The 25,898-nt window shown below is 38.9% G+C and overlaps 2 protein-coding genes across 2 annotated transcripts in view; one reads left to right on the forward strand and one right to left on the reverse strand.

Moving 5' to 3' along the window:
* ddx31 (DEAD (Asp-Glu-Ala-Asp) box polypeptide 31) overlaps positions 1–2,674 on the reverse strand; it is a 133,189-nt gene extending 130,515 nt beyond the window's left edge. The window contains exon 1 of the mRNA XM_039764299.1: positions 2,332–2,674. The gene's annotated coding sequence lies outside the window, so the exon portion shown is untranslated. The remainder of the gene's footprint in view (positions 1–2,331) is intronic.
* The window catches only part of gtf3c4 (general transcription factor IIIC, polypeptide 4), a 29,886-nt gene continuing 6,661 nt past the window's right edge, over positions 2,674–25,898 (forward strand). The window contains exons 1-3 of the mRNA XM_039764298.1: positions 2,674–3,138; positions 11,670–13,448; positions 20,324–20,454. Coding sequence (XP_039620232.1) covers positions 2,761–3,138; positions 11,670–13,448; positions 20,324–20,454 — 2,288 coding nt within the window. The 5' untranslated portion in view covers positions 2,674–2,760. The remainder of the gene's footprint in view (positions 3,139–11,669; positions 13,449–20,323; positions 20,455–25,898) is intronic.

The raw sequence follows: 25,898 nt of genomic DNA on the forward strand, positions 1-25,898 counted from the left end.
TTTGCACGTTCTCCCTGTGTCTGCATGGGGGTACTCTGGTTTCTTCTCACAGTCCAAAGACATGCAGGTTAGGTGGATTGGCGATTCTAATTTGTGCTTGGTGTGTGGGTCCTGCGGTGGGTTGGCGCCCTACCTGTGATTGGTTTTGCCCTGCGCCCTGTGTTGGCTGGGATTGGCTCCAGCAGACCCCCGTGACCCTGTGTTCAGATTCAACAGGTTGGAAAATGGATGGATTGAAACACAAAATAATGGATCTCAGACATATTTACTTCCTAAATCATCACTGGTTCAGCCCCATTGGTTTTAGAAGTTATAGAATAAATTCAGTGGACGCCCCCTGTCTGGGGTTTCACTGGACTGTATTCTAAAAGCACCTGCTTGTGGAAGGACAGACTTGAAGTGAGTCAATATGGTGATCTAAACAGTGAAGACAAAAGACAACTGCAGGCAATTCCATTGAAAGATGAATGAAAAGCAGGGGACGGGGACAAGAAAACCTCCATGTCGCTGAATAGCCTGTTAAATCATTCATTAAGAAACTGAAAGAGAATAACATGGATGTAAATCTGCTGTCCACAAAAACTGGTCAGGGAAGAGGGAGACCTCAGGGAACTCTGAAGGATTAACTACAAACTACAGTTGATGACATTGTAGAGACTCTTCATTCAACAGCTGTGCCTGGTTGCTTCACCAGTCTCAGTTTTATGGGAGAGCAGCAAAGAGAAAAAATGCCCAGGACATTTCAGCAGAAGGCATATGGGAGACTTTGAAGTCAGCTGGAAGAAGGTTTTGTAGTCGGAATTTGACTAATATTGAGCTTTAAAGCTATCAAACTAAACACCATGTTACACTGTATATTATCACAATCACACCATTCCCACCACTAAGCATGGTGGTGGCAGCATCAGGTTGTGGTGGATGTTTGGTTGTAGCAGACCCAGGAAGGCTTGTGAGGGGATAATGAATGGAGCAAAACACAGGTAAATCCTGGAGAAAAACCTAATGGTGTGTAAAAGAAATCTGAGCCATTGGAGGACTTTGTTTTCCAGACAACCCCAAGTATAAAGCTACAAAATAGCTTCGATGTTAATATCCTGGAGTGGCCAAGTCAAAGTCCAGATTTCAATCCAACTGAGAATTTGTGACTGAACTTGACAAAGGCTGTTCACTCACGATCTCCATGAAACCTGACAGAGCTTCAGCAGCTTTGCAAAGAAGAATGGGGTAAAAATGGGAGAACTGACAAGAGAGATGGGGAGATCTGTGCACATGGACTCAAGGCTGTTGTGGCCACATACAAAATACTCACCTAACAGGTCTAACAATTATGCAACCAATTATTTAATGTGTTAGAGTTGTAATTATTACTACTTGTTATTTTTCTGATTTCTTTATGCAAAGCGACTTACAACATTTGAAATACAATTGGTTACATTTCTATTGTTTTTCAGTTGGCACACTGGAAGATGAAGAGACTTGCTCATGGTCACACATGGTCAGTAGCAACATTTGAACCCACAACCTCGGAGCTTGAAGTCCAAAACCTTAACCACTACACAACACTGCTTGGCTAAGTATATTAGACCATGTTGCACAGATCTGTTTTTGCTTTGTCATTAAAGTGTATTTTTTCTGCTGACCTGTCTCAAAAAAAAAGCCAAATGAAATCCATTGGGATTCAATGTTGTAGAACATAAAGTTTAAAAACGTCCAAGAGGGTGAATACTTTTTTTTTTTTTTAAATAGGTGCCATGTAAATGGTTGATGGGAAGATCCCAGGGTGATCACTACATCAAATCACAGTCTACATATTAGAAGTGACCCTTGGCTTTTAGCAAATAAGTGATCCCCTCAAACATGACCAGAGGACATACATGTGAATCTTTGGATGGCGAAGATGATATAACGCGTCTGAAAAATAGGATGCATCTCATGCAGGGTTGGTTCCTTTGGAATATTTAGTGACGATGCCAAGTTGTTGATCCTGCCTTGCGCCCTACTCAGGATTCAGCGGTCCCAGAAAATAACTATGGTATGTTTATAAGTTTGTCTCTTTGCGACAACAGAATGAAAGAACGGATGAAAAACTAACGTTGATATTGTGTATTATACTGAGGTGTCATGCCACATTAGATATACAAACATACTTTTGTTTTTGTTTTCATGACTACCATCATAACCGTGAGGTCCCCAGCTTTTCACTAAGAGTTTGCATCTCAGACAGCACAGACCAGACAATTCTATTAAGCGAATGACGTTCCTATTCTGTCTCTCTCTGAACGGCGCACCCCCGAAATCTTAATCATACGAGAAAACGTCTTAACTACATACCTGCGCGCGATCTTCTATCCAGGTCTCTTTCTCTCTGTCAGTTTCTGTCGTTTAGGCTCCGATCGTCAGTTCTACCTTGCCTCATCGATGGTCTAGCGGTGTAATTCTACTGAGTCGAAACAAAGTGAAACGCGTCACCCACGTGTGCGCTCACTAGCAGCCTACCGTGACCTCCGACCTCCAACTTTCCACTTTTACCACGTGATCGAGGACTTACTATAAAAACAAACACTCCCCAATGGGCGGGTATGCTATTTTATAAGATTCGAGAAGACTGATCAAATACAACCTGTAGAACCGTCGCTAAAATAAAATAATGTATCGGCATATACTCCTGATATGCTTATCATCATATTGTAAGTTTTCACGTTGCTTTCATATCACTTAATTCGGCAAACTTCCGAGTGCGCGCTTGCCCCCTTAGCAGAAATGCCGCACTATTGTTTTTCCGGTCCCCTCTTCTGCGTCACTTCCGGGATTCGCCGTGTTTTTTTTAAGACTCAGAAAATGGCCACTGCGGATTGTGTTCGCGGTCCAGCTGAGGGGGACCCGGACTTGGAGCGGCCTTCTGTCCACGACCCCTGGACTGAACTTGGACACATAGTCAAGAGGGAGCCAGTAGTAAAACTGCAAAGCCCCGTCAGCGGATTGGAACCTCTCTCTTGGTCTGAAGACCACCGCTTGTCGGCCTCCTGCACTGGCAGCATCTCCTTAATGGAGACGGTCTGCGACGTGCACTCGTTCAGGCAAGATCTGATTATCCACCGCACCTGCATTCCCGTCCCCGACACCACCTGCGTGCTGAAGGTAAAGGAGGGGCTGGGGGTCGGGTGGTGATAGTGGTAATGATGGTGTCAGTGGTGTGCCGTGGTGCTGCTTGACGACAGCTGCTTTGGTAGCCCTTGTGTTGGCGAGGGGAGGAGCAGGCAGCGGCGGCGGCTCGAGTCATGACAGCTGCATGCTGGGGTTTGGGTTTGTGGCTGTCTGTTTGTGTGTGTGTGTGTGTTTAGGGTGTGCTCACTCCTCGTCCGCTCGGTTCCCTATTTGATGATAAGGCTGTGGTCAAAAGTAGCTTCTTCAGCTTAGGACCCTCATTAACGTTAAATCATTTCTTTGATGATCTGCAAAAGGTTAGTCGTGCTTTCTGCGTCCGTTTGCCACTCTTGTCAATCCGTGTCAAATCAACAACAACATTTATTTCAATAACACATTTTCTTACAAATGATGTAGCTCAAAGGGCTTTACAAGATGAAGGAAGAAAAGTTTATATGAAACAAAAATAAGATTAGGCAGTACTAAGTAACAAAGAATAAAGCAAGCTCAGATGACTGGGAAGACAGAAAAAAAAAAAAAAAACTCCAGATGGGCCGGAGAAAAGGGGGGGGGGTTTGGACAACAACAAAATCTGCAGGGGTTCCAAGGCCAAGAGACCGCCCAGTTCCCACTGGCCACTCTACCAGACGTAAGTGATCTCAATCAGACCTTATGGCTTTCGGGCTTCATGTGAAAGAATTTGATGATGATGGTCATGTGGACATCTGGCCTTCAGCCCATTAATGTAGGGACTGCATGGTGCCTTGATCAGGTGGTGGTGGTGGCGGTGGCACAGAACACCACCACAGAAAAATGAAATTAGAACAGCAGAGAATAACCAGGATTAGTACGGATTGCAGTATCTTGATGAAAATTATAATTCAATGCACATATAGCTTAACAGGGATACATTAAAATGTAGCTATGAGAAAGCCATGTTAAAAAATGGTTTTTTAGCAGTTTTTTAAAATGCACCTCAGTATTAGCCTGGTGAATTTCTATCGGTAGACAATTCCAGATTTTAGGTGCATAACAGCAGCAGGCCGCCTCGCCACTTCATTTAAGTTTAGCTCTTGGAATTATAGGAAGACCCTCACTAGAAGATCAAAGGTTACAACTTGGAGAGTAAGGTGACAGGGATTTCAAAATATAGAACGGAGCGAGATTATTGAAGGCTTTGTAAACCATTGGCAGTATTTTAAAGTCCATTCTGAATGGCATGGGTAACCAATGTAATGACATCAAAACTGGAGAGATGTGCTCAGATGTTCCTTTCGTAGTTATGGCAGCTGCATTCTGCATTTGTTGCAACTGATTGATATCTTTTTGGGTAGTCCTGAGAGGAGTGCATTACAGTAATGTAGTCTACTAAAAGCGTGAACTAACTTTTCAACATCATACAAAGTTATAAGGGATCTAACTTTTGTTATATTCCTTAAGTGAAAAAATGCTGTCCTGGTAATCTGATTAACATGTGATTTAAAATCAACAGATTTTTAGAAAATGCTCCTGACTGACCATCTCTGATTTGCTACATACTTGCTGAAGCATTTGTAACTAATAATGAGTGTGCAGAATTATAGCCTTGTTTCTTCATTAGTTTCTGAGATATGGAGGCTTTAAACAGTGGGTGTGACTCCAGTTTTACTGTAAAAATGATAGCGTCAGAAAATGACAATGCAAGTCATAACTTTTAAACCGTTAAAGCTAGACACATGACATTTTCAGAGATTGATATTTAATATTGGGTGTCTTTAACATCTAAAATAGTTAGTCCATAGTTGCACATTTGCCACTTTATGGCTTGCCACAAGTGTCTGTCTAAAAGAATTTAAAACATTTTGGTTTATGAGGCTATAAAAAATAATTTCACACCAACATTTTAAATACATATTGCACAGACTTAGTCTGCCATAAAAAGAATTACAGTATGCCCCTGGAAAGTGCTTGTTTTTAATTGGTAAATGCACAAAACATGAAGTTGATAACTTTGAATTCAACTATATTTACTAAGGTATTCAACATGCCATGTTATGCTTTAAAGCAGTGGGTTCTCAGTCTCCGTCCTGGGGACTCCCTGTGGCTGCAGGTTTTTGTTCCAAACAATTTCTGTTTTTAATGGGACTGCTAGCCTAACAAAGTGATCTGTTATTAACCCAGTTTCTGTGTTTTGGAGTCAATGTAGAAATTATGAAACTAAGTTTGGTAAATTTCTCTCTATTATTAAAAAAAAAAAAAAATCTTGGAAGGATACAAGATGTGATTTTTCTCAGAGAGATACTTTCACATCCCGCAAGACAAGTCTTTGTGCCAAGAGATTTAACCACACCCGGGGTCGTAAGTAAAACAAAGGGTAGATGACAAAGTAGAACATCGTAAATAATTCAAAAACTTTGTTGTAGTACACATGCAGAGCAGATTAGAGATAATGAAAGTACGAAAATTCGAAAGTCTCAAAAAAAAGGGTAGTAAAGACTGTATTAGCGCAAAGAAAAGGAAATTATTACTCGGTGAAATAACGGAACAGCGAAAAGAGATCAAATATATTGTTCAGGTTATACTTTAAGTTGGAGACTTATAGATCATATAATTTGTGTTGCCATCAGGAAAAAAAAAAAAAAAGTAGGGTTTCTTCTTAATGAAGAAGCATATCCGTGAGAATTAAAAGGTTTGTTGTTTGATGAAAGGGAAATCCTGCAAGAGAAATCATTTGTGTGAATACTATTGCCGGACACATTTCTTGTAGAGAGAAAGAAACGATATTCACTCATGGTCAGTTATACGTTGTGTTGTCATGATGTAATTCCAAACACGGATTCAAAATTCAACGCGTTATTGATGAAAGGTTAAAAGTGAAAAGAGATCATATATATGGACATAGGTGACATGACAGAAGTGGGCCACACAGATCACACGGCAGCAGCAGCAAGCCAGCAGCTGATCAAGCAAAGAGGAGGTAAACAAAAAAAACTTTTTGTTTCCCATTGTATCACCGTTTAAGAGGGAGTTTCAGAGAACTGACTGCATCTCCTTGGGGCACGTAGTGGCAGAGACGTGAAGTGGCTGGTGCGTAGTGCAGTGTGGGATGGGGGGTTGGGTTGTCAGGTGAAGCCCCCTAGTTTATTAAAAAGTACTAAGCAGTTATAAGGGAAATGTAGTTTTTACTTTTTAACCACATTTTAATCCTGATTTTCATTGTTCTTTTCCAGGGCTTCTGGTTATTTAATCCAGTAATTACTAAATAGCAGGTCTGATGCTAAAGTAGTTGCAGCCTTTCATCATTCAGTGTTATTTTCCCAGGTGTCCGTTCTGCTTCTTTTTAATTGTCATTATTAGGATACAACGAAACAAGCAGACTACACAGAAAAAGGTCAAAATAATAGGAAACAAGTGAGTTAAGCATTTAAAGATATTGAAAACCTAGAAATGGTTCTACCTATTTTATAAATGTGAAAATCATATTATTTTACTTTTCTGAATGTGTAATAAGGGAAAATAAAAAAGACCAGCTATTTAAATGAGATCAGTTATTATCACTGATTGTGAATCTGATTGGAACAAAAGCCTGCAGCCACAGTGAATCCCCAGGACCACAGGGTTTGAGAACCCTGCTTTAAAGTATTCTTTTAAAGTATATACATAATAATAATAGTAGTAGTGTGTGTGTATATATACAGAGAGAGGTTAGGAGCATGTACTAATACAGTACATTGCTGCACCCACATACAGAACCGAGTGAGCAAATTGTAGAACTGGATTTAGCTGAATACAGCAGAATAAAAACGTTGAATATCCTTATATTATTTCGCTTGTGTCCATCTGTGTATAAACGACGACTGCCACAACTACTACATCCCTCTACAACAATAGTGAGGAATCTGTCTTCCTGGCAGGGTTTTGATCTTAGGCTTACCTTCAAGTCTTCAATTCTTCAATGTGACCAATTATTGACTGTGGTATTTGACTGTTTATTCCGCGCATTCTTTGTTACTGACTGAAACTGCATTATGACACTACCATTTTATGCCTACTTTGTCTTTCACTTCAACCTAAGCCTCCCGATAACATGAAAAGACACGACCAGCAGAAACGGTTTGCTGGCCTACATACTCACACCGACGCACAGAAGCAGAAACATCGACATCACTCCAGACCAACCAGTACAGGCAAGATGTCTTAGAACAACAAAGACAACGTATGACAAACCACAGAGCGACATTTATCCGAAGATCAGCGGCAGCAAGTTTTGTACCTGGATAGTCAACAAAAAACGAATTACACACACAACCTTTCTGAAGGGCAGCAGCAAACTGCCAGACAACAAGAGACATTGTGACGGAAAAACTACAGGGATTTCATAACACTGACAACTCAAAACAAGATGTTCCCTTTATATTATGGCATAGGTAATTCCCCGTTCGTTATTGTATGATCATCACCAAGTCACAACGACAACCTTTTAATAACATTTGAGTTTACTTGCCAGGCCCTGTTTTTACCCATGGCCAGTTGTACACAGAGTTACATTGAAATCCGAAATAAACGTACAGATACTTGCGGGTTACACACACAGGGATATATTTTCACTGACAATAACGTTTATGCAGCAAATTGTGTTTTCCGACAATTATTATATACGCTGGTATACTACATTACCTGACGGCCACACTTCACACACACTAACTTACATGTGTCTTGCATTTCCCTTCTTATCCAGAATATCTTGTTAATCTGCTCATGTTATACTTTGTATTGTAATTATTCACACTATAATAACATCCCAAAAGAATCTTGTGACTATTTTAATATTGAGTCCTCTCACAAGTCATTACTTATTAAAATCTCCTTTCTTACTATAACATGTGGTGTTCTTCTCTTCCTCATTATCGTTTCATTAACAATTTTATTCTTGCGAAAGCACAATTTGCTAGTTTAGACATAAACGTACATCTATAAATTCACTGCCCCATTTTTACACATCATGTTCTTATCCTCTTCTGCAGTTGTCCATCTGGGCTTTCCCTTTCTTTTTCTAACCTGGTTAGATTCAGTTTGCTCTCTTCTCTCAAGACAGTAATATGCACCTTTGTATGAAATCTTCAGTTTCTTGTCAGTCTGTCACAAGGAATAACCATCATTCTGCAAAAAAAAATAAATAAAAACAAGAGACTAGCATGTTTCTTGAGAAATCTGTTTTATTTCAGCCATGTTTGAACCCAGAACTGCACTTTATGAATGCCAATACCTTCTAAAATGACTGAGCAGGATAACAACAGGTTTCAGTGGTGCCAATGCAATTGAAAAGGTTTCTCTAATAACCAATTATCATGTAATCATAACTAATTAAGGATTAGCTAAGGGAGTTAACCATTACAACACTGAAGGAATTACTGCTGAAAATGGGGATTTGCAGCCATATGTGAATATAAATTAATCAGTCTTTTCAAGCATTAATGGCTATTACATACACTAGTAATGCCTTAGATAGATAGATAGATAGATAGATAGATACTTTATTAATCCCCAAGGGGAAATTCACATACTCCAGCAGCAGCATAATGATAAAAACAATATTAATTAAAGATTGATAAAAACCCGTATCCTATAGTTAGGATATAGTGGGTTGGATAATGGATGGATGGATGGATGTATCATGTTAAAAAAAGTATGAATTTCTATTAAAGGCATGAACAGTTCTGGGTGACTCCAAACATTTGAACAGTAGTATTATTTACTATGTTGACTGAAAACACACAACATACAAGATACAACGCATTTTCTCACTGCCAATCATCAAGCTACTGATTAGCAGCCTAACCTGTTAAAGTTTGGGTATAAAGGCTGTAGCCATGTCATTGTGGGTTTTTTATATTATACACACGTGGACAAAATTCAGTCAATGAAAGAAAAACTCAAAATGGTCACAGAAATAACTTTAATCTGACAAAAGTAATAATAAATAAAGATTCTATAAAATTTAACCAGTGAAAGTCAGACATTGATTTTTCAACCATGCTTCAACAGAATTATTTAAAAAAATAAACTCATGAAACAGGCCTGGACAAAAATGATGGTACCCCTAACTTAATATTTTGTTGCACAACCTTTTGAGGCAATCGCTGCAATCAAACGATTCCTGTAACTGTCAATGAGACTTCTGCACTTCTCAGCAGGTATTTTGGCCCACTCCTCATGAGCAAACTGCTCCAGTTGTCTCAGGTTTGAAGGGTGCCTTTTCCAGACGGCATGTTTCAGCTCTTTCCAAAGATGCTCAATAGGATTGAGGTCAGGGCTCATAGAAGGCCACTTTAGAATAGTCCATGACCTGCGACTGAGACCAAGCTTTCTGACACTGGCCAGCACATTTCTCTCTAGAATCCCTTGATAGTCTTGAGATTTCATTGTACCCTGCACAGATTCAAGACACCCTGTGCCAGATGCAGCAAAGCAGTACCAGAACATAACAGAGCCTCCTCCATGTTTCACAGAAGGGACAGTGTTGTTTTCTTGATAGGCTTCATTTTTCCGTCCGTGAACATAGAGCTGATGTGCCTTGGCAAAAAGTTCAATTTTTGTCTCATCTGTCCATAGGACATTTTCTCAGAATCTTTGTGGCTTGTCCACATGTAGTTTGGCAAATTCCAGTCTGGCTTTTTTATGATTTGTTTTCAACAATGCTGTCCTCCTTGGTCATCTCCCATGAAGTCCACTTTGGCTCAAACAACGACGGATGGTGCGATCTGACACTGATGTTCCTTGAGCTTGAAGTTCACCTTAGATCTCTTTAGAAGTTTTTCTGGGCTCTTTTGTTACCATTCGTATTATCCGTCTCTTTGATTTGTCATCAATTTTCCTCCTGCGGCCACGTCCAGGGAGGTTGGCTACAGTCCCATGGATCTTAAATTTCTGAATAATATGTGCAACTGTAGTCACAGGAACATCAAGCTGCTTCGAGATGGTCTTATAGCCTTTACCTTTGACATGCTTGTCTATAATTTTCTTTCTAATCTCCTGAGACAACTCTTTCCTTCGCTTCCTCTGGTCCATGTTGAGTGTGGTACACACCATGTCACCAAACAACACAGTGACTACCTGGAGCCCTATATATAGGTCCACTGACTGATTACAAGATTGTAGACACCTGTGATGCTAATTAGTGGACACACCTTGGATTAACATGTCCCTTTAGTCACATTATTTTCAGTCTTTTCTAGGGGTACCATCATTTTTGTCCAGGCCTGTTTCATGAGTTTATTTTTTTAAATAATTCTGTTGAAGCATGGTTGAAAAATCAATGTCTGACTTTCATTGGTTAAATTTCATAGAATTTTTATTTATTATTACTTTTGTCAGATTAAAGTTATTTCCGTGACCATTTTGAGTTTTTCTTTCATTGACTGAAGGGTACCAACAATTTTGTCCACGTGTGTATACTGTAAAAGAACTTTCAAATATTGAGTATCATTGAACAATAGACAAAAACTTACAAAATAGAAAAGGTTATATTTTTAACAAAAGGCTAGAAGAAAAAATAGTTTTTTGAATTAGTATATATGAAATTGGATAGTTTAACACATTACAATTTGCATTTAGTTACAGTCAGTACATTTTTTCCGACTCCAGTAAACAAAGCTCCAAAGTCACAGACAGCCCTGGTTATAGCCGTTATACAGTACCATGCTACAGTAATATACCAGCATTGCATATTTCGGTAACATTTTTCCCAAGATTCCACAAAATTTAAAATACCATTAAATGACTACATACATGTTTTATTATATATTTAATAAATTGACAAATATCATATGCCTATTTTAATGTTACAAGGGCAAAGACTATTTGAATTTAGCAGATTTCTCCTAGTTTCATGCACAAAGTGTGGCACATGCTCAGTGCACCTCTGGGACAGACTCGGGTCCTTCACAGCCCTTACCTGGATACATAGATGGATAATGGGAGGCTTGGGTGTTGTAAAATGTCCAATGCATCTTATGGTATTTTTGTTCCTGAAAGATAATTAATGAGGTATGCATACTGCCTTCACACCTTTTGCACCATTTACAGTTATTCAGTTACCTTACTGACAGCAGTAACAATATACTTTTGAAATACAAACTTTAATTTTGTAAATAGAACTATTTTTGCCGAATTGTAAACTGCATTACCAAGTCTATTAGAAGACCATAGTATGAAGAAGCGAGCACAGGCTCCATGTTCCTTCCCTAGCTTGGCAAAGATAACCCCACTTTCCTAACGTCACCTATGCTATAACATCTTAAATGTACCTTTCAAGAATTGGAGGAATGCCGTGTGACATAAATGCAAGTTTTTTTAAACGGAGTGAATCTTAATGTTAAATTTTTTTTCAGCTAGAATGCCCGTGAAATGTATGAGGGTGCCCATGTTTTAAGTTGTTCATTTTTTTTAATTATCTCCGAATGAGAAACACATTTTTCTTGTAAACATTTTGTGCCTCCATTAATTGACTGCAATTACTTGTATTTGTTTTTTTTTTCTTTTCCAAGGTGGGACCTGAGAAGCAAGTGAATAAGATTAAAGAAAAATTTGCCACTTCTAAAGATCCAACTGTGAGCCAGCCTTTCATGCTTGATCGTGTACTAAATCCAGAAGGAGGAATCCTCCCTCCATTGCGTGGCTTCAAGTATACAAGTTGGTCTCCACTGGGCTGTGATGCTAATGGCCGTTGCTTGCTAGCCTCACTTACGTTGGACAACAGGCTCACCATCCACGCCAATCTGAATAGACTCGAGTGGACTCCTTTGGTTGATCTGACAGAGGCATATGGACAAATGCTGGAAGAGAAATCTTACAATTTGTCAGGAGCAGGTGCACCCTGTGAACAGCTGCAAGATATGTCTGAATACCAGCACAGGCATTACATGCAGTGCCCTGTTCGCATGGAGTGGTCGAGCGTCTGTTCCACTCAAAAGGTCCAAACTAATAATGAGTGCAAAGATGTTGGAACTGTGCTTTTGGCTGTGCTTCTGGAAAATGGAGATGTGGCTGTTTGGCAGTTTCAGCTGCCTTTCACTGGTAAAGATTCTGTAGTGTCATGCAACACTATCCAGTCGGGTGTGTCAATGCCAAGTGTATTGGCCTGGTGGGAATATGAGCATAGTGGGAGAAAAATGAGTGGGCTTATTGTTGGTAGCTCTGTGGGGCCAGTTAAGATCTTGCCTGTAAACTTAAAAGCAGTGAAGGGCTATTTCACCTTACGGCAGCCAGTAGTCCTGTGGCAGGAAACGGACCAGATTCCAGTGCACAATATAAAATGTATTTCTCTCTATCATCCTTATCAAAAATGCAACTGTAGTCTTGTGGTGGCTGCCCGTGGATCCTATCTCTTTTGGTGCCTTTTGCTCATCTCTAAGGCTGGACTTAATGTGCACAACTCTCATGTTACAGGTCTACACTCAACTTCAATTATTTCCATGACTGCCAGTCGCTATGGGGGTGCAATCTACACCTGTTCCGCTGACAGTACTGTCAAAAAGCTGACACCAATTTTCACTGATGTAGCTGTGATGTTTGAACAGGAACAGATACGTTTACCTGAAGGGGTTGCTGGACGAAGGACACATGGCATTGCAGTTAGCCCAAATGGAGCCTACTTAGCCCTTGTAAACACAGAAGGGCTGACCAATGGGCTGCATCCAGCCAGCCGGAGTTATCAAGTCCAGTTTGTCACCCTCAAGACACCAGATGAGGCAGCAGCTGAGCTTCTAGAATCCACTATTCAAAATCTTTTCAAACAAGCAGACCTGCTGGATTTAGTTCGATGGAAGGTATTGAAGGATAAACGCATCCCACCTATGCTACAAGAAGAGCTAGATGACAAGGTTCATGCTTCTGGATCAACATACCTATGGAGGTTCAAACTTTTTCTGTTCCGGGTCTTGTATCAGTCTCTTCAGAACACCCCTTCTGAAGTTCGGTGGAAACCTTCACATGAAGAAGCCAAGGTTTTCATCAAGGATGGAGAGTCTGGCATTTCTGTGAAAGCCGCTGGAAGGGAAGAGGGTGATGAAGAAGAGGAAAGCGAAGATCCCAAACCAACTTCTAACCAGGAGGAGAACAGCAGCACTTCAACATCAGAGGAGCAGATGAGTGAGATTATTGCCTGGATAGAGGCAGTGGAGTCTCATCTCACACGTGAGCACATGAAGAGGGTCCTTGGGGAAGTCTACTTACACACCTGGATCACAGAAAATACTAGTATTCCAACCAGAGGGGTGTGTGACTTCCTAATGAGCGATCCCACATATGAGGACAGGGCTGCCAGGGTAAGGGACAAGGGCTAATTTTAAATTTGTGTGTTTGCTTATGTGGATGGGTTTACATCTCGAGCTTCAAAGAGAAATAAGGGCAAAACCTCATGTTGCTTTTGGAGCTGAGAAGTGCAGTTTAACACCAAAAGGCTAAGTCTGTGTACTTTGAATGCAGATGTTGCGTTAATATATTCTTGAAAATGCCAAGAATACATAGGAATACACATGTACCAAATACAAAAATGCGACCCAGGAACTCTTAAAATTAAAAGATGATTACCCAAATCCAGGAAATACTGCCAGTCCTCTATTGTCAGAAACCTCATTTCATGACTTTGTATCAATAAAGCATTTTATGCAGTGCCTTACCCATACCCATAATGTACAGCGTTCTAAAGCACTATACATCTCCCATACATTGGCCAGTAATGCATCTTATTTTGAATAATACAGCATAACTGAACCAACAACCTTCTGCTTTACCGTCCAGCATCTTTGTCATTAGGTCACATTAAAATCTTCCGAAAGCACAAGTCACCCATAACAATTGACTATACAACAAGCGCTTTCTTTACTCTCAAATGAAAAATGTGTGACTTTAAATGGTACAATAAGTAGATGGGGCTTTTGCTCTACATTAGCACAAACACAGAGTGACAGTGTATAATGTGTAGCTATTCTTTTTACAATGTTTGAGAAACTACAAAATTGTTTTGTATTTTATTATCTGTCAGGTTTCCGAGTTGAAATCTGTATTCCAAATCTGTAATCCCAGGAGTAATCTTTTAGTATTCCTTTACCTCCATATACAGTCATGAACAAGTAAGCACATCCCATGTAGTGTTTTCTTTTTTAACCTACATGGAACTATAAAGATTTGATCTTGTTTTAAACAGTATCTTTAGGTAAAGGTGGTGTAATTGAAAGAAACCAATAAAGATTTGATTCTGCAAAGATTTATTCAACAAAAAATGATCAGATATATTTTTTCTGTCTTTCAAAAAAGCAAGTCCATTCCTGGCTGTAATGGCTGGTATTGCCCACACAAATAGATGGTTACTATAACCATCTAGAAGTCTCTGACATCATTTGTTAGAAAGTTTCTTCCACTCCTCCATGCAGAATTCTTTCAGCTGTTTATGGGGTGTCTTGCACCTGTTTCAACCCCTTTAATCCCTCAACCCAATATCACAATGGATTTCAGATCCTGGCTTTCACATGACCTTTCCAGAATCCTCCATTTCTTTCTTTTCAGCCATTCCTTGGTGGTATGTTTAGGGTTATTGTCATGTTATAAGGTACACTTTTGTTTAAGCTTCAGTCTTTTGACAGATGGTCTCATATTATCCTCAAGTACCTGTACAATTAAGAATTCATAGTGGATTCTGTTATGGTGAATTTCCTAGTCCCTGATGTAACAAAGCAGCCCCAAACATTTTCACCACCATACTCTACAGTTGTTATCAGGTTCTTTTATTCAAATGTCGTCTTTGATTTTTCACCAAATAACTATCTTTGCTCATCTGTACAAAGCACATTGTTCCAAAATTCCTGGTCTTTACCCACATATTCATTGGCAAATTTTAGTCTTGCTTTAATGTTCTTTCCAGAGCTTAAATGTTTGCTCCTGCCGCACCTCCCATGTACAGTCGCTTTCTAATGGTAGAATCATGCACTTTGATGTCAAAAGTAGAAAATGTTACCTGTTAGTCCCTTGATGGACTTCTGGGGTTCTTAGAGACTCCTTTCAACATCTTACATTCTGGTCTTGTTGAGGGAGCCTGGCCTGGTCAAGGTGGCAGTTGTTTGAAGTCATCTCTTCTTGTAGATTAATCACTTCCCAGTTTAGAAGATAATCTCCAATTGTTTGGAGAACTTTCCAAATCTCTTTCCAGACTCTCCTAGCCATTTGTAACCTTCTTTCTGAAGGCCTCTAAGAGCTCTTTCAATCTTCCCATGATGATAACACACACATCAACATGAACGAGTAAACCCAACTAAATGTTTGAGATTTAAATAAGAAGAGTTCAGACAAGGTCCTTTCTAATGACGTTCAAATCATTTGCGCCTGATTCTATTTTTTGGTCTAAGTGTAGGGGTGTACTTGCTTTTTCCAAAAGTGAATTTAGCATGTATGTTTACTTAAATGATGCAATGGACTACAGAATGCAAATGTGGCCTGGTATTTTGTTGTGTTAGCTTTAAGTATAGATAATGTTTAAATGAAAATGAACTCTTGATATGTCAACATATGGTAAAGACAAAAAACATGTAATGGGATGTGCTTACTATTTCACATATCTGCCTTTATAGTACTTCATACAAGAAATGCCCCATTGAGCGCCTATAGGGCCCACACTTGCCTACTGTCATCTTTTTTTTTTTTAAACTCTCTGTCTTAGGGACTCCATGTATCGCCATGTATGCAAGTTCATGTCCATGAAGCTTTCTAGTTCCAGCCTTTGAAAAGCTTTTGAAGTGATAGAGACCATTTTCTTAGTGGTATTTTTACTTTTAGCCAATCTGCATGATTTTTGGTAGAGTGGAAAAAGTTTTATCCACACCATGTATTATAACTGTTGACTTCTTACTCCACATGCTTCTACTACTACTATAAAGCAATGCAATAATTTTACATTTTTAAAATGCAGAGAAGGCTATCGAGGCATGTATCAAGGGCTGGGACACTTGTAAAGATTCTTACGCATTTCTAAGCTGGCATGTGCAACAGAGAGAGAGAGAGAGAAGTTTAAAAGATACAAGCTTTTGCAGTGCAGGTTTTAAGTATATGGAAAGTGACAAAATGAATTATTAGCTAGATAGATACTTTATTAATCCCAAGGGGAAATTCACATAATCCAGCAGCAGTATACTGATACAAAAAACAATATTTAAATAGTAATAAAAATGCATGTAAAAGCAGACAATAACTTTAATAATAATGTTAGCGTTTACTTCCCCGGATGGAATTGAAGAGTCACATAGTGTGGGGGAGGAACGATCTCGTCAGTCTGTCAGTGGAGCAGGATGGTGACAAAAGTCTGTCACTGAAGCTGCTCCTCTGTCTGGAGATGATCCTGTTCAGTGGATGCAGTGGATTCTTCGTGATTGACAGGAGTTTGCTTAATGCCCGTCGCTCTGCCACAGATGTCAAACTGTCCAACTTTACTCCTACAATAGAGCCTGCCTTCTTAACAAGTTAATAGTACGGCTCTGTACCCATGCATACCTGTTTTGAAATGAAAGAAAATATATGAGCTTTTATCAAAGGCTTTCAGTATTAGATTGAGGGTAATTATTTAAAAAAGGGGTGAGTAGTGTATGAATTGCAAGACTTCTTATATGTACTTCCTTCTATTTTAAGGAGACAAAGGTAAATGGACATATTTATGTCATCTTAAATAAAATAGGCAAATTTAATACTTATATTTATTTCATTGACTGCCTGTAGTCTGGAACCCATAAATAATTATTCAGGTACAACAAAATGCAGTTATCGCATACCCTTTGGGGTGAGGGTACAGGCTCAGCTATTGCACCTAAGTGCTTTGCTGAAAGGCCCAGTAGACTAGAATCCTTTTTGGCAATAACATGATTTGAACCACCAACCTTCTGGATACCAGCAGAGATCCTTAGCCTCAGAGCCACCGCTCCACCAGGTGCTGGGTTTCTATGATTCTTTTGCAGGCCTGTATGGCAGTTGTCTTCAGTTGCTGCTTATTTTGGGAGCTTGAAGTCTTGTCTTCAGCAAGTAAAAAGGATAATCAATCAGATTTAGGTCAGCTGACTGACTCAGCCATTCAAAAATTGCACTTTTTAGCCTTGGTAAACTCTTTGGTTGCTTTAGCAGTGTGCTCTACGTCTTTGACATGCTTCAGCATAAAGGACCATTCACTGAGTTTTAATGCATTATGTTGAATTTGAGCAGATAAGATCTCTCTCTCTGTACACCTCAGAATTTATCCTGTTTTTGTCATTAGTCACGACATCAATAAATACGAGGGAACAGCCATACATGCCCAAGCCATAACACTGCTTCCACCATGTTTCACAGAGGAGCTGATGTTCTTCAGCTCAAGAGTTGGCCCTTTCATTCTCAACGCCTTTCTCTTTCCATCACTTTAGTACTGGTGAATCTTCATATTATCTTTCCATAAGACATTGTTCCAAAATTGTACAGGTTTTTGATGTACTACTTAGCTGGTATTTCTGTTTTTAAGGCTTACCAGTGTTTTTTACATCTTGTGGTGAACCCTCTGAATTTATACTCATGCAGTCTTGTCTTTATGGGCGTCTTGGACACCGCAGCACCTGCACCTCAGACAGGACAGTTGAAAAGGTGTTTTTTTTTTTTTATATTATATACAGGGTGAGTCAAAATTATGTGAACACTAATGATACTGTTATGTATATATTTATATGCAATTTTTGTGGACAATTTATGTGCCACATATGGTGCATGTGTTGAACATGATGGCAAACAGGTTGAGACATTCCTGTAAATCAATTTGCATGTATGAAGTATGTTTTGTGAATAAATTGTTTCCGCCATTCACATTTTAATGTAATTTTGACTCGCCCTATATATGTAAGCTAACACATTTTCTGTCGCACACTGCAGTGGTCTTCCTTGATCTACCAGTCCATTTGGTATTCCTGATCTCACCAGTACCTTTCCTTTTTAGTAGTGCACCAAACCAGACCAGGTTTTTGGATTTTGTATTTTTGTTTATCAGGCTCACAATAGTCTTCTTCATTGGCATTCTTTGGTCCTCATGTTGAGTGACAACAGCAGCAGATTCTAAGTGAAAATACTACAGTTAGAATGAGCTGTAGGCCTTTTAGCAGATTAACTGCACATAACTCGTCAATGCAGTAACATGCAACTGGCAGAGGAGTAGCTAAGTAGCCATTCATCCAATCACTTTTGATTGCTTATCTATAGCAGGGACATTTTCACATAAGTGCTACAATTTTTATAAACATTCACCTTTTTATGTAAATACCCTCAACTTATTACTGAAAATCTATGCTAAAAGTTCCTTTGTTTCATTTCATTGCGCTGTAGGAGGCCAAAGTAATAACTAATTCCCAATCCAAATTCTTATGGACTGCACTGTATATTCTGAAATCGATGCATAGTATCTGCCAAGCTTATTTGGCATGCTTTCTAAAAGTTATGTCATACGTGAAAATGACATTGATTACTGGATAAAAAAATGTTTGCACCGTGACATCTTCCAAAGGCAGCATTTTGGAAGCACTGTGTACAAGAGAAGAGTTAATCAGTATTTCTTTTAAAAACATTTTTTCTAGGAAGAACAAAATATCAGTATTTTATTAAACAAGATAGTTCGATTGATAGCACTTATTTTTCCCTAGGGGCTTTTTCCAGGCGATAGATAGATGGAACTTTTTTTGTCCCCAGGGGAAATGGTGGCTTTTTACAGAAGCTCTTTAAATAAATAGGTAGATAAATATGTAAATAAAGATTATGACCAACAACAAACGCCAAATCAACTACAAAAACGGAATGACAAAAAAAGAAAAAACTTTTGACTTGGCTAAAGATAAAAAGAGCTGTCACATTCCCAGTGAGCCGTTCTAAAGTGTATTGCTGTTGGTATGAAGGAGCCCCAGTAGCGTTTCTTCACATACCTCTGTGGAAATGGACACTGGTTACATGTGGGAAAAACACAACTGTAGCACTTGTGTTTCCTCTTCAATTTTTTCCTGGAAAAAGCATTCAGCCTGCTGTCTTGCTGAAGCACGAGACATCCATAGAGTGATTACAGTTTATTTGAAATGCTTGTAGAAAGTTCAATGCATGTTCTTAATATCAACAAATACTTTTGTTGATTACCTTTGTTGTGTTTGTTAATCTGTGGTTATGTGGATGACAGGTGTAATTAGCATTTTGTTTTGTATTTTTACAGAGATCATAGTTTTAGTGTACTTCGATAGTTCATAGTTACACATTTTAAATCTTAGGAGCCCAAGAAAATCATGTTTTGTGTTTCGATCTGCTTGCTTCTTCATTCTCCTTCTACCTGAACTAGGAAACAAATTAACTTCTCTGCCACAATTAACTTCTAGTATCAAAGATGCAAATTGTAGATTCCAAACACATAGCTTTTATTTAAATGTTCACATTTTGCCAGTCTAATGGGACAATGTTAATTCCATTTTGCCATTTGAAGGCACAACAGTTTTCTTTATCTTGCATGTAGGTGATAATGAAGCATTTCATTTATTTATGCCTTATTTTTAATGTCATTCTACCAACTTCATATTTGTTTAACTTTTCCAAGAAAATCAACACAATTTTGCAGCCTTTATTCAGCTGCACCACACTAAGTATTTTTCTCTATTTGTTCTTTCACCTCGACAGAACTTTAAAATTATTTTTTTTTCTCCTCATGATTACTTTTAAATCTTACAATCACTACCATATGATGAACATCCATAAAACATAAGTACAGTTTTTATAATATCTAATTTAGACACAGGATTTTTCAATTAAGAGAAATTTGGAAAATAAATTTTGTGTCGTAAAAGCTGTGAAAATTGTTCCTGTTGTATCAATTTCATGGAGAGACTGATCCAGTGCTCTTGGGACTGGAAAAGCTCAAGATGGGAGCAGACAGAAATTGTTTAATTAAGTGAAGTTCAGTCAACAGCGAGGATTTAACTCAAATTTTGGTTTGACAGAAAATGTGCATCCATTGTGACACTCAAGTTCAGGGTTGACCTACATGTGACATTAAAGACTGACACATTGGGAGTATTGTGTGGCGGTTCAAGTAAATTAATGTTGCTTTACAGTAATTAAGTAAGTTTCGGTTTACTTTACAGCACTCTTTTTTTTCTGTTTCTCTTCTGTCCCTAAGGTGTTAATTGGACACATCTTCAAGAAGATGAACAAACAGACATTTCCTGAATATTGCAGTCTTTGTAAAGAAGTTCTCCCTTTCACAGACCGCAGGCAAGCAGTCTGCTCAAATGGACACATGTGGCTAAGGTAACAATTCAGATTTTCTGTAGTTAATCCATGGCTTTAACATTATTACATAGCATTAAAATGTAGATCTAATAAACTGAAGTTCATTTGTTATGTTAGGTAAAATATTTTGATAGACTTACATTGGTGCACAAGTATAATACTGCATATAAGTGATATATTTGGCTTTTTACCAAGAATTGTGAGTCTCTCTGCATGTTCAAAGACGTATGTATTAATATAAATGATCTCCTAAATTTCTTTGCACATTCCTGTGTTCAGTATGCCAATGCCAGGAGTCTTGACGTTTCTAATAGAACTATGGTGTCTATGGATTTTCATTCAAAATTTTTTTCTTAATTAGACACCAATTGCATGGTGACTGCCTTATCCCCACAGGGGTTAGCAACTGAGGAAAGACATTTTTAATAGAATGTAGCGTGGTTATTGGCACAGGCGCACAGCTCAAATCCGAATATAACCGCTGTGCGTAGGTAGTAAGTCTCTTTGCTTGAAGCAGCTGTCCACATGGGCCAGTACAAAGCAGCTAGTGTATATTAAAGTACAGGTAAACTTCCATGCTAAAATACCAATTCTTACCATTAATGGCTTTTTGTTGCAAACATTCATAAATGATTCATACTTCCTGTCGTCCTGCAATAACTGGAAATACTTCAGTGGATTTATGCCCTTTAATCCTTCAGAATTTGCATCTGCCTTTCATTCGAACTCATCCATTTTGCACACTCCCATTAACCATTTTCTAATCAAAAATATTCATTAACTAATCCACTTGAAGGAACATGTGTGTCATTTACAAGTCGGTCTCAAATGGATCTCTATGAGCTTTTAGCTGTAACAGAAATAAGCCTTTCTCAAGATCATAAAGACCTGAAAACCCAAATGTTTGTTAATTTGAAATTGCAGACAAAGAGTAGGATCAAGTCATTCTGTTAACTTTGATTAAAGGCGAGCACTGGTAATGGCTATATACCACATTGCACCAGTGGGTATAAACTGAGTTTTGTTTGGGATTTTTGGATCACCAGTAGGCCAAAGATTAATAAATTCTTTATAATATGGAGTTTTATTTTTCTGTTTTCCATTACCTCCACACATTAACAATTAATTTTTTTTAAGTCTCCAGATATTCTGTATATGCACAAAGTATGCATGTAATTTTAAATTAGACTGTACAGGGAGTCCTCGGGTTACAACGTTTCAATATATAATGTTTCAAGTTTACAATGCTCACTCCCATAAAAGCTTAAAAAAAAATTGAAACATGAGTGTTTTGGCTTATGCCATTAGTGTCGTACTTACAGACTACGTGGGCGCACTAGTTTAGTTGCGTGCAGCAAAAGAATACCCAGTAACGCAGTGTATGAGTGAGGGAGTTGGCGAACTAGTTTTGTTGCATGCGGAGGAAGTGCTCTGTTTGTGTGGCTTTGTTTGGCGACTATGTGGCCCTTACCATGGCTCCTAAACGAAAGTCAGAGTCTTCAGATGGTAGAGCTTCGAAGAAGAGGAAAGCCATCATGATGAAAGGGAAATTAGACATTGTAAAGAGATCAGAAGGCATAAAGGTAAGGAATTTTTTTTACACTCATTTTTTGTCATTTTTTCTGTTACTACAGTACAGTGTTCAGTACAGTATATTTATGTCCTTTTCCTTTTTCTGTGGCTTAGTTGTGTTTTTAAGTTCTAGATTATGATTTTGCAAATGTGTTAGGATAGGTAAGTGACTTAGGCTAGGGCAGTGTTTCTCAAATAGTGGGGCGGGGCCCCCCTGGGGGGGCGCGTGGCTCTGTCAAGGGGGTCGCGTTTGACCTCGGGGAACAAGCTTTTTTATTTTTCTATTTTGATTTTTTTTACTGTTCTAGAATAAAGTGCAATACCACTCCACTACTCCATATTTCTTTCTTTTTTTATTCTCTTATACATTAATAAGGATACAGTGTTATGCAGAGGTGTACTTATAACAATTTTATAGACAAATGATACTATTTATAGTCGGGGGGGGCGCGAGATGGTTTCTTCTTCCTAGGGGGGGCATGACAGAGAAAATAATTGAGAAACACTGGGCTAGGGTGTGTTTCGACTTACACCTAAAATCGGGTTACATCACTGTTGTAGGAACAGAACTGTGTCATAACCCGAGGACCCCCTGTACTTCTAAATGTGTTCACACATTATTTAATATAATTGTAGTATATTAGGAATAAATATATTTGTTTCTGGAGGATTCTATATTTACGAAAGCCCACTAATATTTTAAGAATGAACATTATAATCCTTTTCATCTAAAAATAAAAATTGATGCACCTACTTTAAATGGTAAAATATTAGAAATAATAGTAAAACATGAGTAAATGATCATGTGCCAGTTAAGAGCAGTGGTTCTCAATCTTTATTCCTCCGAAGTCCACCATGAGAATAAGTGAGGGCCCCCTTACACAGTCCATTATATTCACACTCATCTACTTTTACTGCAGTCTTGACAAAATTGCTTGTTTTTGAACTTAAATTTATTAACGCTGGATATGTGAGACATTGCAACACTCCTGCCAGAAAAACTAGCAGGGTGTTTGAAAAGTAACCAGGAGAAAAGGTGTAGTCAGAAATCAGAAAAGAAGTCGAAACTGGAAAGAGAGCCCCACTCCTACATAAGCCAAATCACAGGAGAAAAATCAAGAGTTTAAAAAATAAGCATGAGTCCAAGAAGAGTTAAGAGTATTTGCATTATATGGCAGAAAAGGGACTCTGCAAATTTGGATAGGAAGTGAACTTTTTTATGACCTTTTAAACGCATCATGTCGTTACCAAAGGACACAACCTCTGAGGACACACCCTTAACCATGTGGAATTTATTCCTAGCAACGAGGAGGACAAAACAGCAGTAAGTACAATAAACAAAGATGGCAGCAAAAACTGCCCAAATAAATTTATACAGTCAAATTCAAACCAGTAATCACCAAACTCATAATCTAATCACCAATTCATAATCTAAGGTATAAAATGAAATGATCATCGTGTCCAATGGTGTAGGATTAAAGTGCAGTGCATAACGCCCACTAACCACTGTGGCACACTACCGCCCCATTTTATTATTTAGAAGAATTATTGGCATGCCTCCCCATGCCAGTCAGCAGGAGGTTTTTAAGCAGATCAGATCAAAAGAAATCTCAACCCTTCCCATTGGGGCTGACTTATCACCCCGGCAACTCTTGGTGCAGCCCCCCCCTTTAAGAGCTCATCATTTCACTCACTTACGCACAACAGCAGCCTGTGTCTGAGTCTCTGAGAAACTTCATCTACTGTATGTCCAGCACCTTCCCACCCCGAAGAAAGACACACGTTTTAGGCATTGCTATCCTTTTCATAAGTCACAGCAGTGAATGTGCAGGTAAAACTTAACTAAGTTGGCACAGTTGTTATCAGGGAGGAAGTGCAGCTTGAACCATTATACACCTTTTTTGGCACTTCTAATTAATCGACAAACTGAATGTGTGCAAAAGAGATTACTATCTTTGATTTGAGATTAAGTATTTACATTTTTTCTTTATATTAATATCATATAATACATTACAAACAGCAAAATTATTAGTGATTTGAGAAATGTAGAAAAATAGCAAATTTGGTGGACAGCATGGTGGTGCACTGGAAGTGCTGCTGCTCCACAATAAGCAGTCCAGGGTTCACGTCCCAGGTGGCCATGCGTAGAGTTTGTATGTTCTCCCCAAGTCTGTATTTAGTTTCCTCCCACAATCCAAAGATGTGAAGGTAAAGTGGATTGGCATTGTTAAATTGGCCTTTGTGTGTGTGTGTGTTCACCTTGTGGTGGGCTGGCAACCTGTTCAGGGGTTGTTCCTACATTGTGCCCATTAATTTTTGGGATAAGCTTCAGCTTCTTTGCGATCCTGCCCTGGATAAGAAGGTTAGGAAGATGGATAGATGGATAAAATTTGGTAAATTTACTAAACACAGCAAACAGATACAGTTAGATAAAAACTGTTTAAATACATATACCTTTCCCTAATTGATTTTATTTCTGTTACACTTTCATCAAATTGTTGTGTCGTAAACTTAAGAAAGTAATGCTATTCTCTTCTAGGAAAGAAAACTCACAAATATGAAACGTAAAGCATATTCAATCCAATAACAATACTTTATAAAAAAAAAAAAAATCTGTTTCTTACCCCTCGTTTGTAGTGATAGCTGAAAACATTTTTAATCTTATATTTTCATGGAGAGTGGAAATGACCAGTTTTCTGAAATAGATGGCTTCAGTGGGTGCCAGTGGAGGGCCAACATTGAAACAGCAAACAATATCCAAACATTCATGTAAAATATCTTGGGTTTCTGGTGTCACAAAATCCACATGTCAGTTATTCATTCATATGCTCACAAGGTCCAAAACGTGTGTTTTTGGCTAAAATCTTATTAAATAAATAAATCCAGAAAATGAGAGTAGTGTACTGTATCCACCAGGGGCACATGTCACCTGGGAATGTGTTTTCTTAGAACTGCAGCTTGTACTTTAAACCCATATGTATCCCTTCTCATTAACCATGGCAGCGGTATTAAAATGGGGGGAGAGAAATGGGGTACAAAAGAGAGAATATAGAGTATTTACATTGCTTTAAACTGCAGTTTTCACTCCTCTGATATACATTACAGTATATAATAATAATAATTCTTTGCATTGATATAGCGCTTTTCTCACTACTCAAAGCGCTCAGCAATTGCAGGTTAAGCACCCAACAGAGCAGAATCTCTTTAAGCATTTACAGGATTCGAACCGGCAACCTTCCGATTGCCAGTGCAGATCCCTAGCCTCGGAGCCACCACTCCGCCTACAACTAACCGTGTTACCAGGCTTCACCCAGGAAATTCCACAAGACACTGAGCCTCTCTTATGGTGCTGCCAGTTAATCGGGTGTATCAGAAGTACTATGTTTCCAACTAATTACTTTTCTGCATACAGTATTGTGCTTCAGTATTCAGCTTTCACGCATGTTCATATAATGGTGTAACACTGATCACTGATTATATTGTATATCCATCCATCCATCCATCCATTTTCTAACCCGCTGAATCCGAATACAGGGTCACGGGGGTCTGCTGGAGCCAATCCCAGCCAACACAGGGCACAAGGCAGGAACCAATCCTGGGCAGGGTGCCAACCCACCGCAGGACACACACAAACACACCCACACACCAAGCGCACACTAGGGCCAATTTGGAATCGCCAATCCACCTAACCTGCATGTCTTTGGATTGTGGGAGGAAACCGGAGCGCCCGGAGGAAACCCACGCAGACACGGGGAGAACATGCAAACTCCACGCAGGGAGAACCCGGGAAGCGAACCCGGGTCTCCTAACTGCGAGGTAGCAGCGCTACCACTGCGCCACCGTGCAGCCCATTATATTGTATATGATGAACAAAATAATCAGGAGCTTAC

The sequence above is a fragment of the Polypterus senegalus genome, chromosome 9 (assembly GCF_016835505.1).
Source record: "Polypterus senegalus isolate Bchr_013 chromosome 9, ASM1683550v1, whole genome shotgun sequence".
Lineage (NCBI taxonomy): Eukaryota > Metazoa > Chordata > Cladistia > Polypteriformes > Polypteridae > Polypterus > Polypterus senegalus.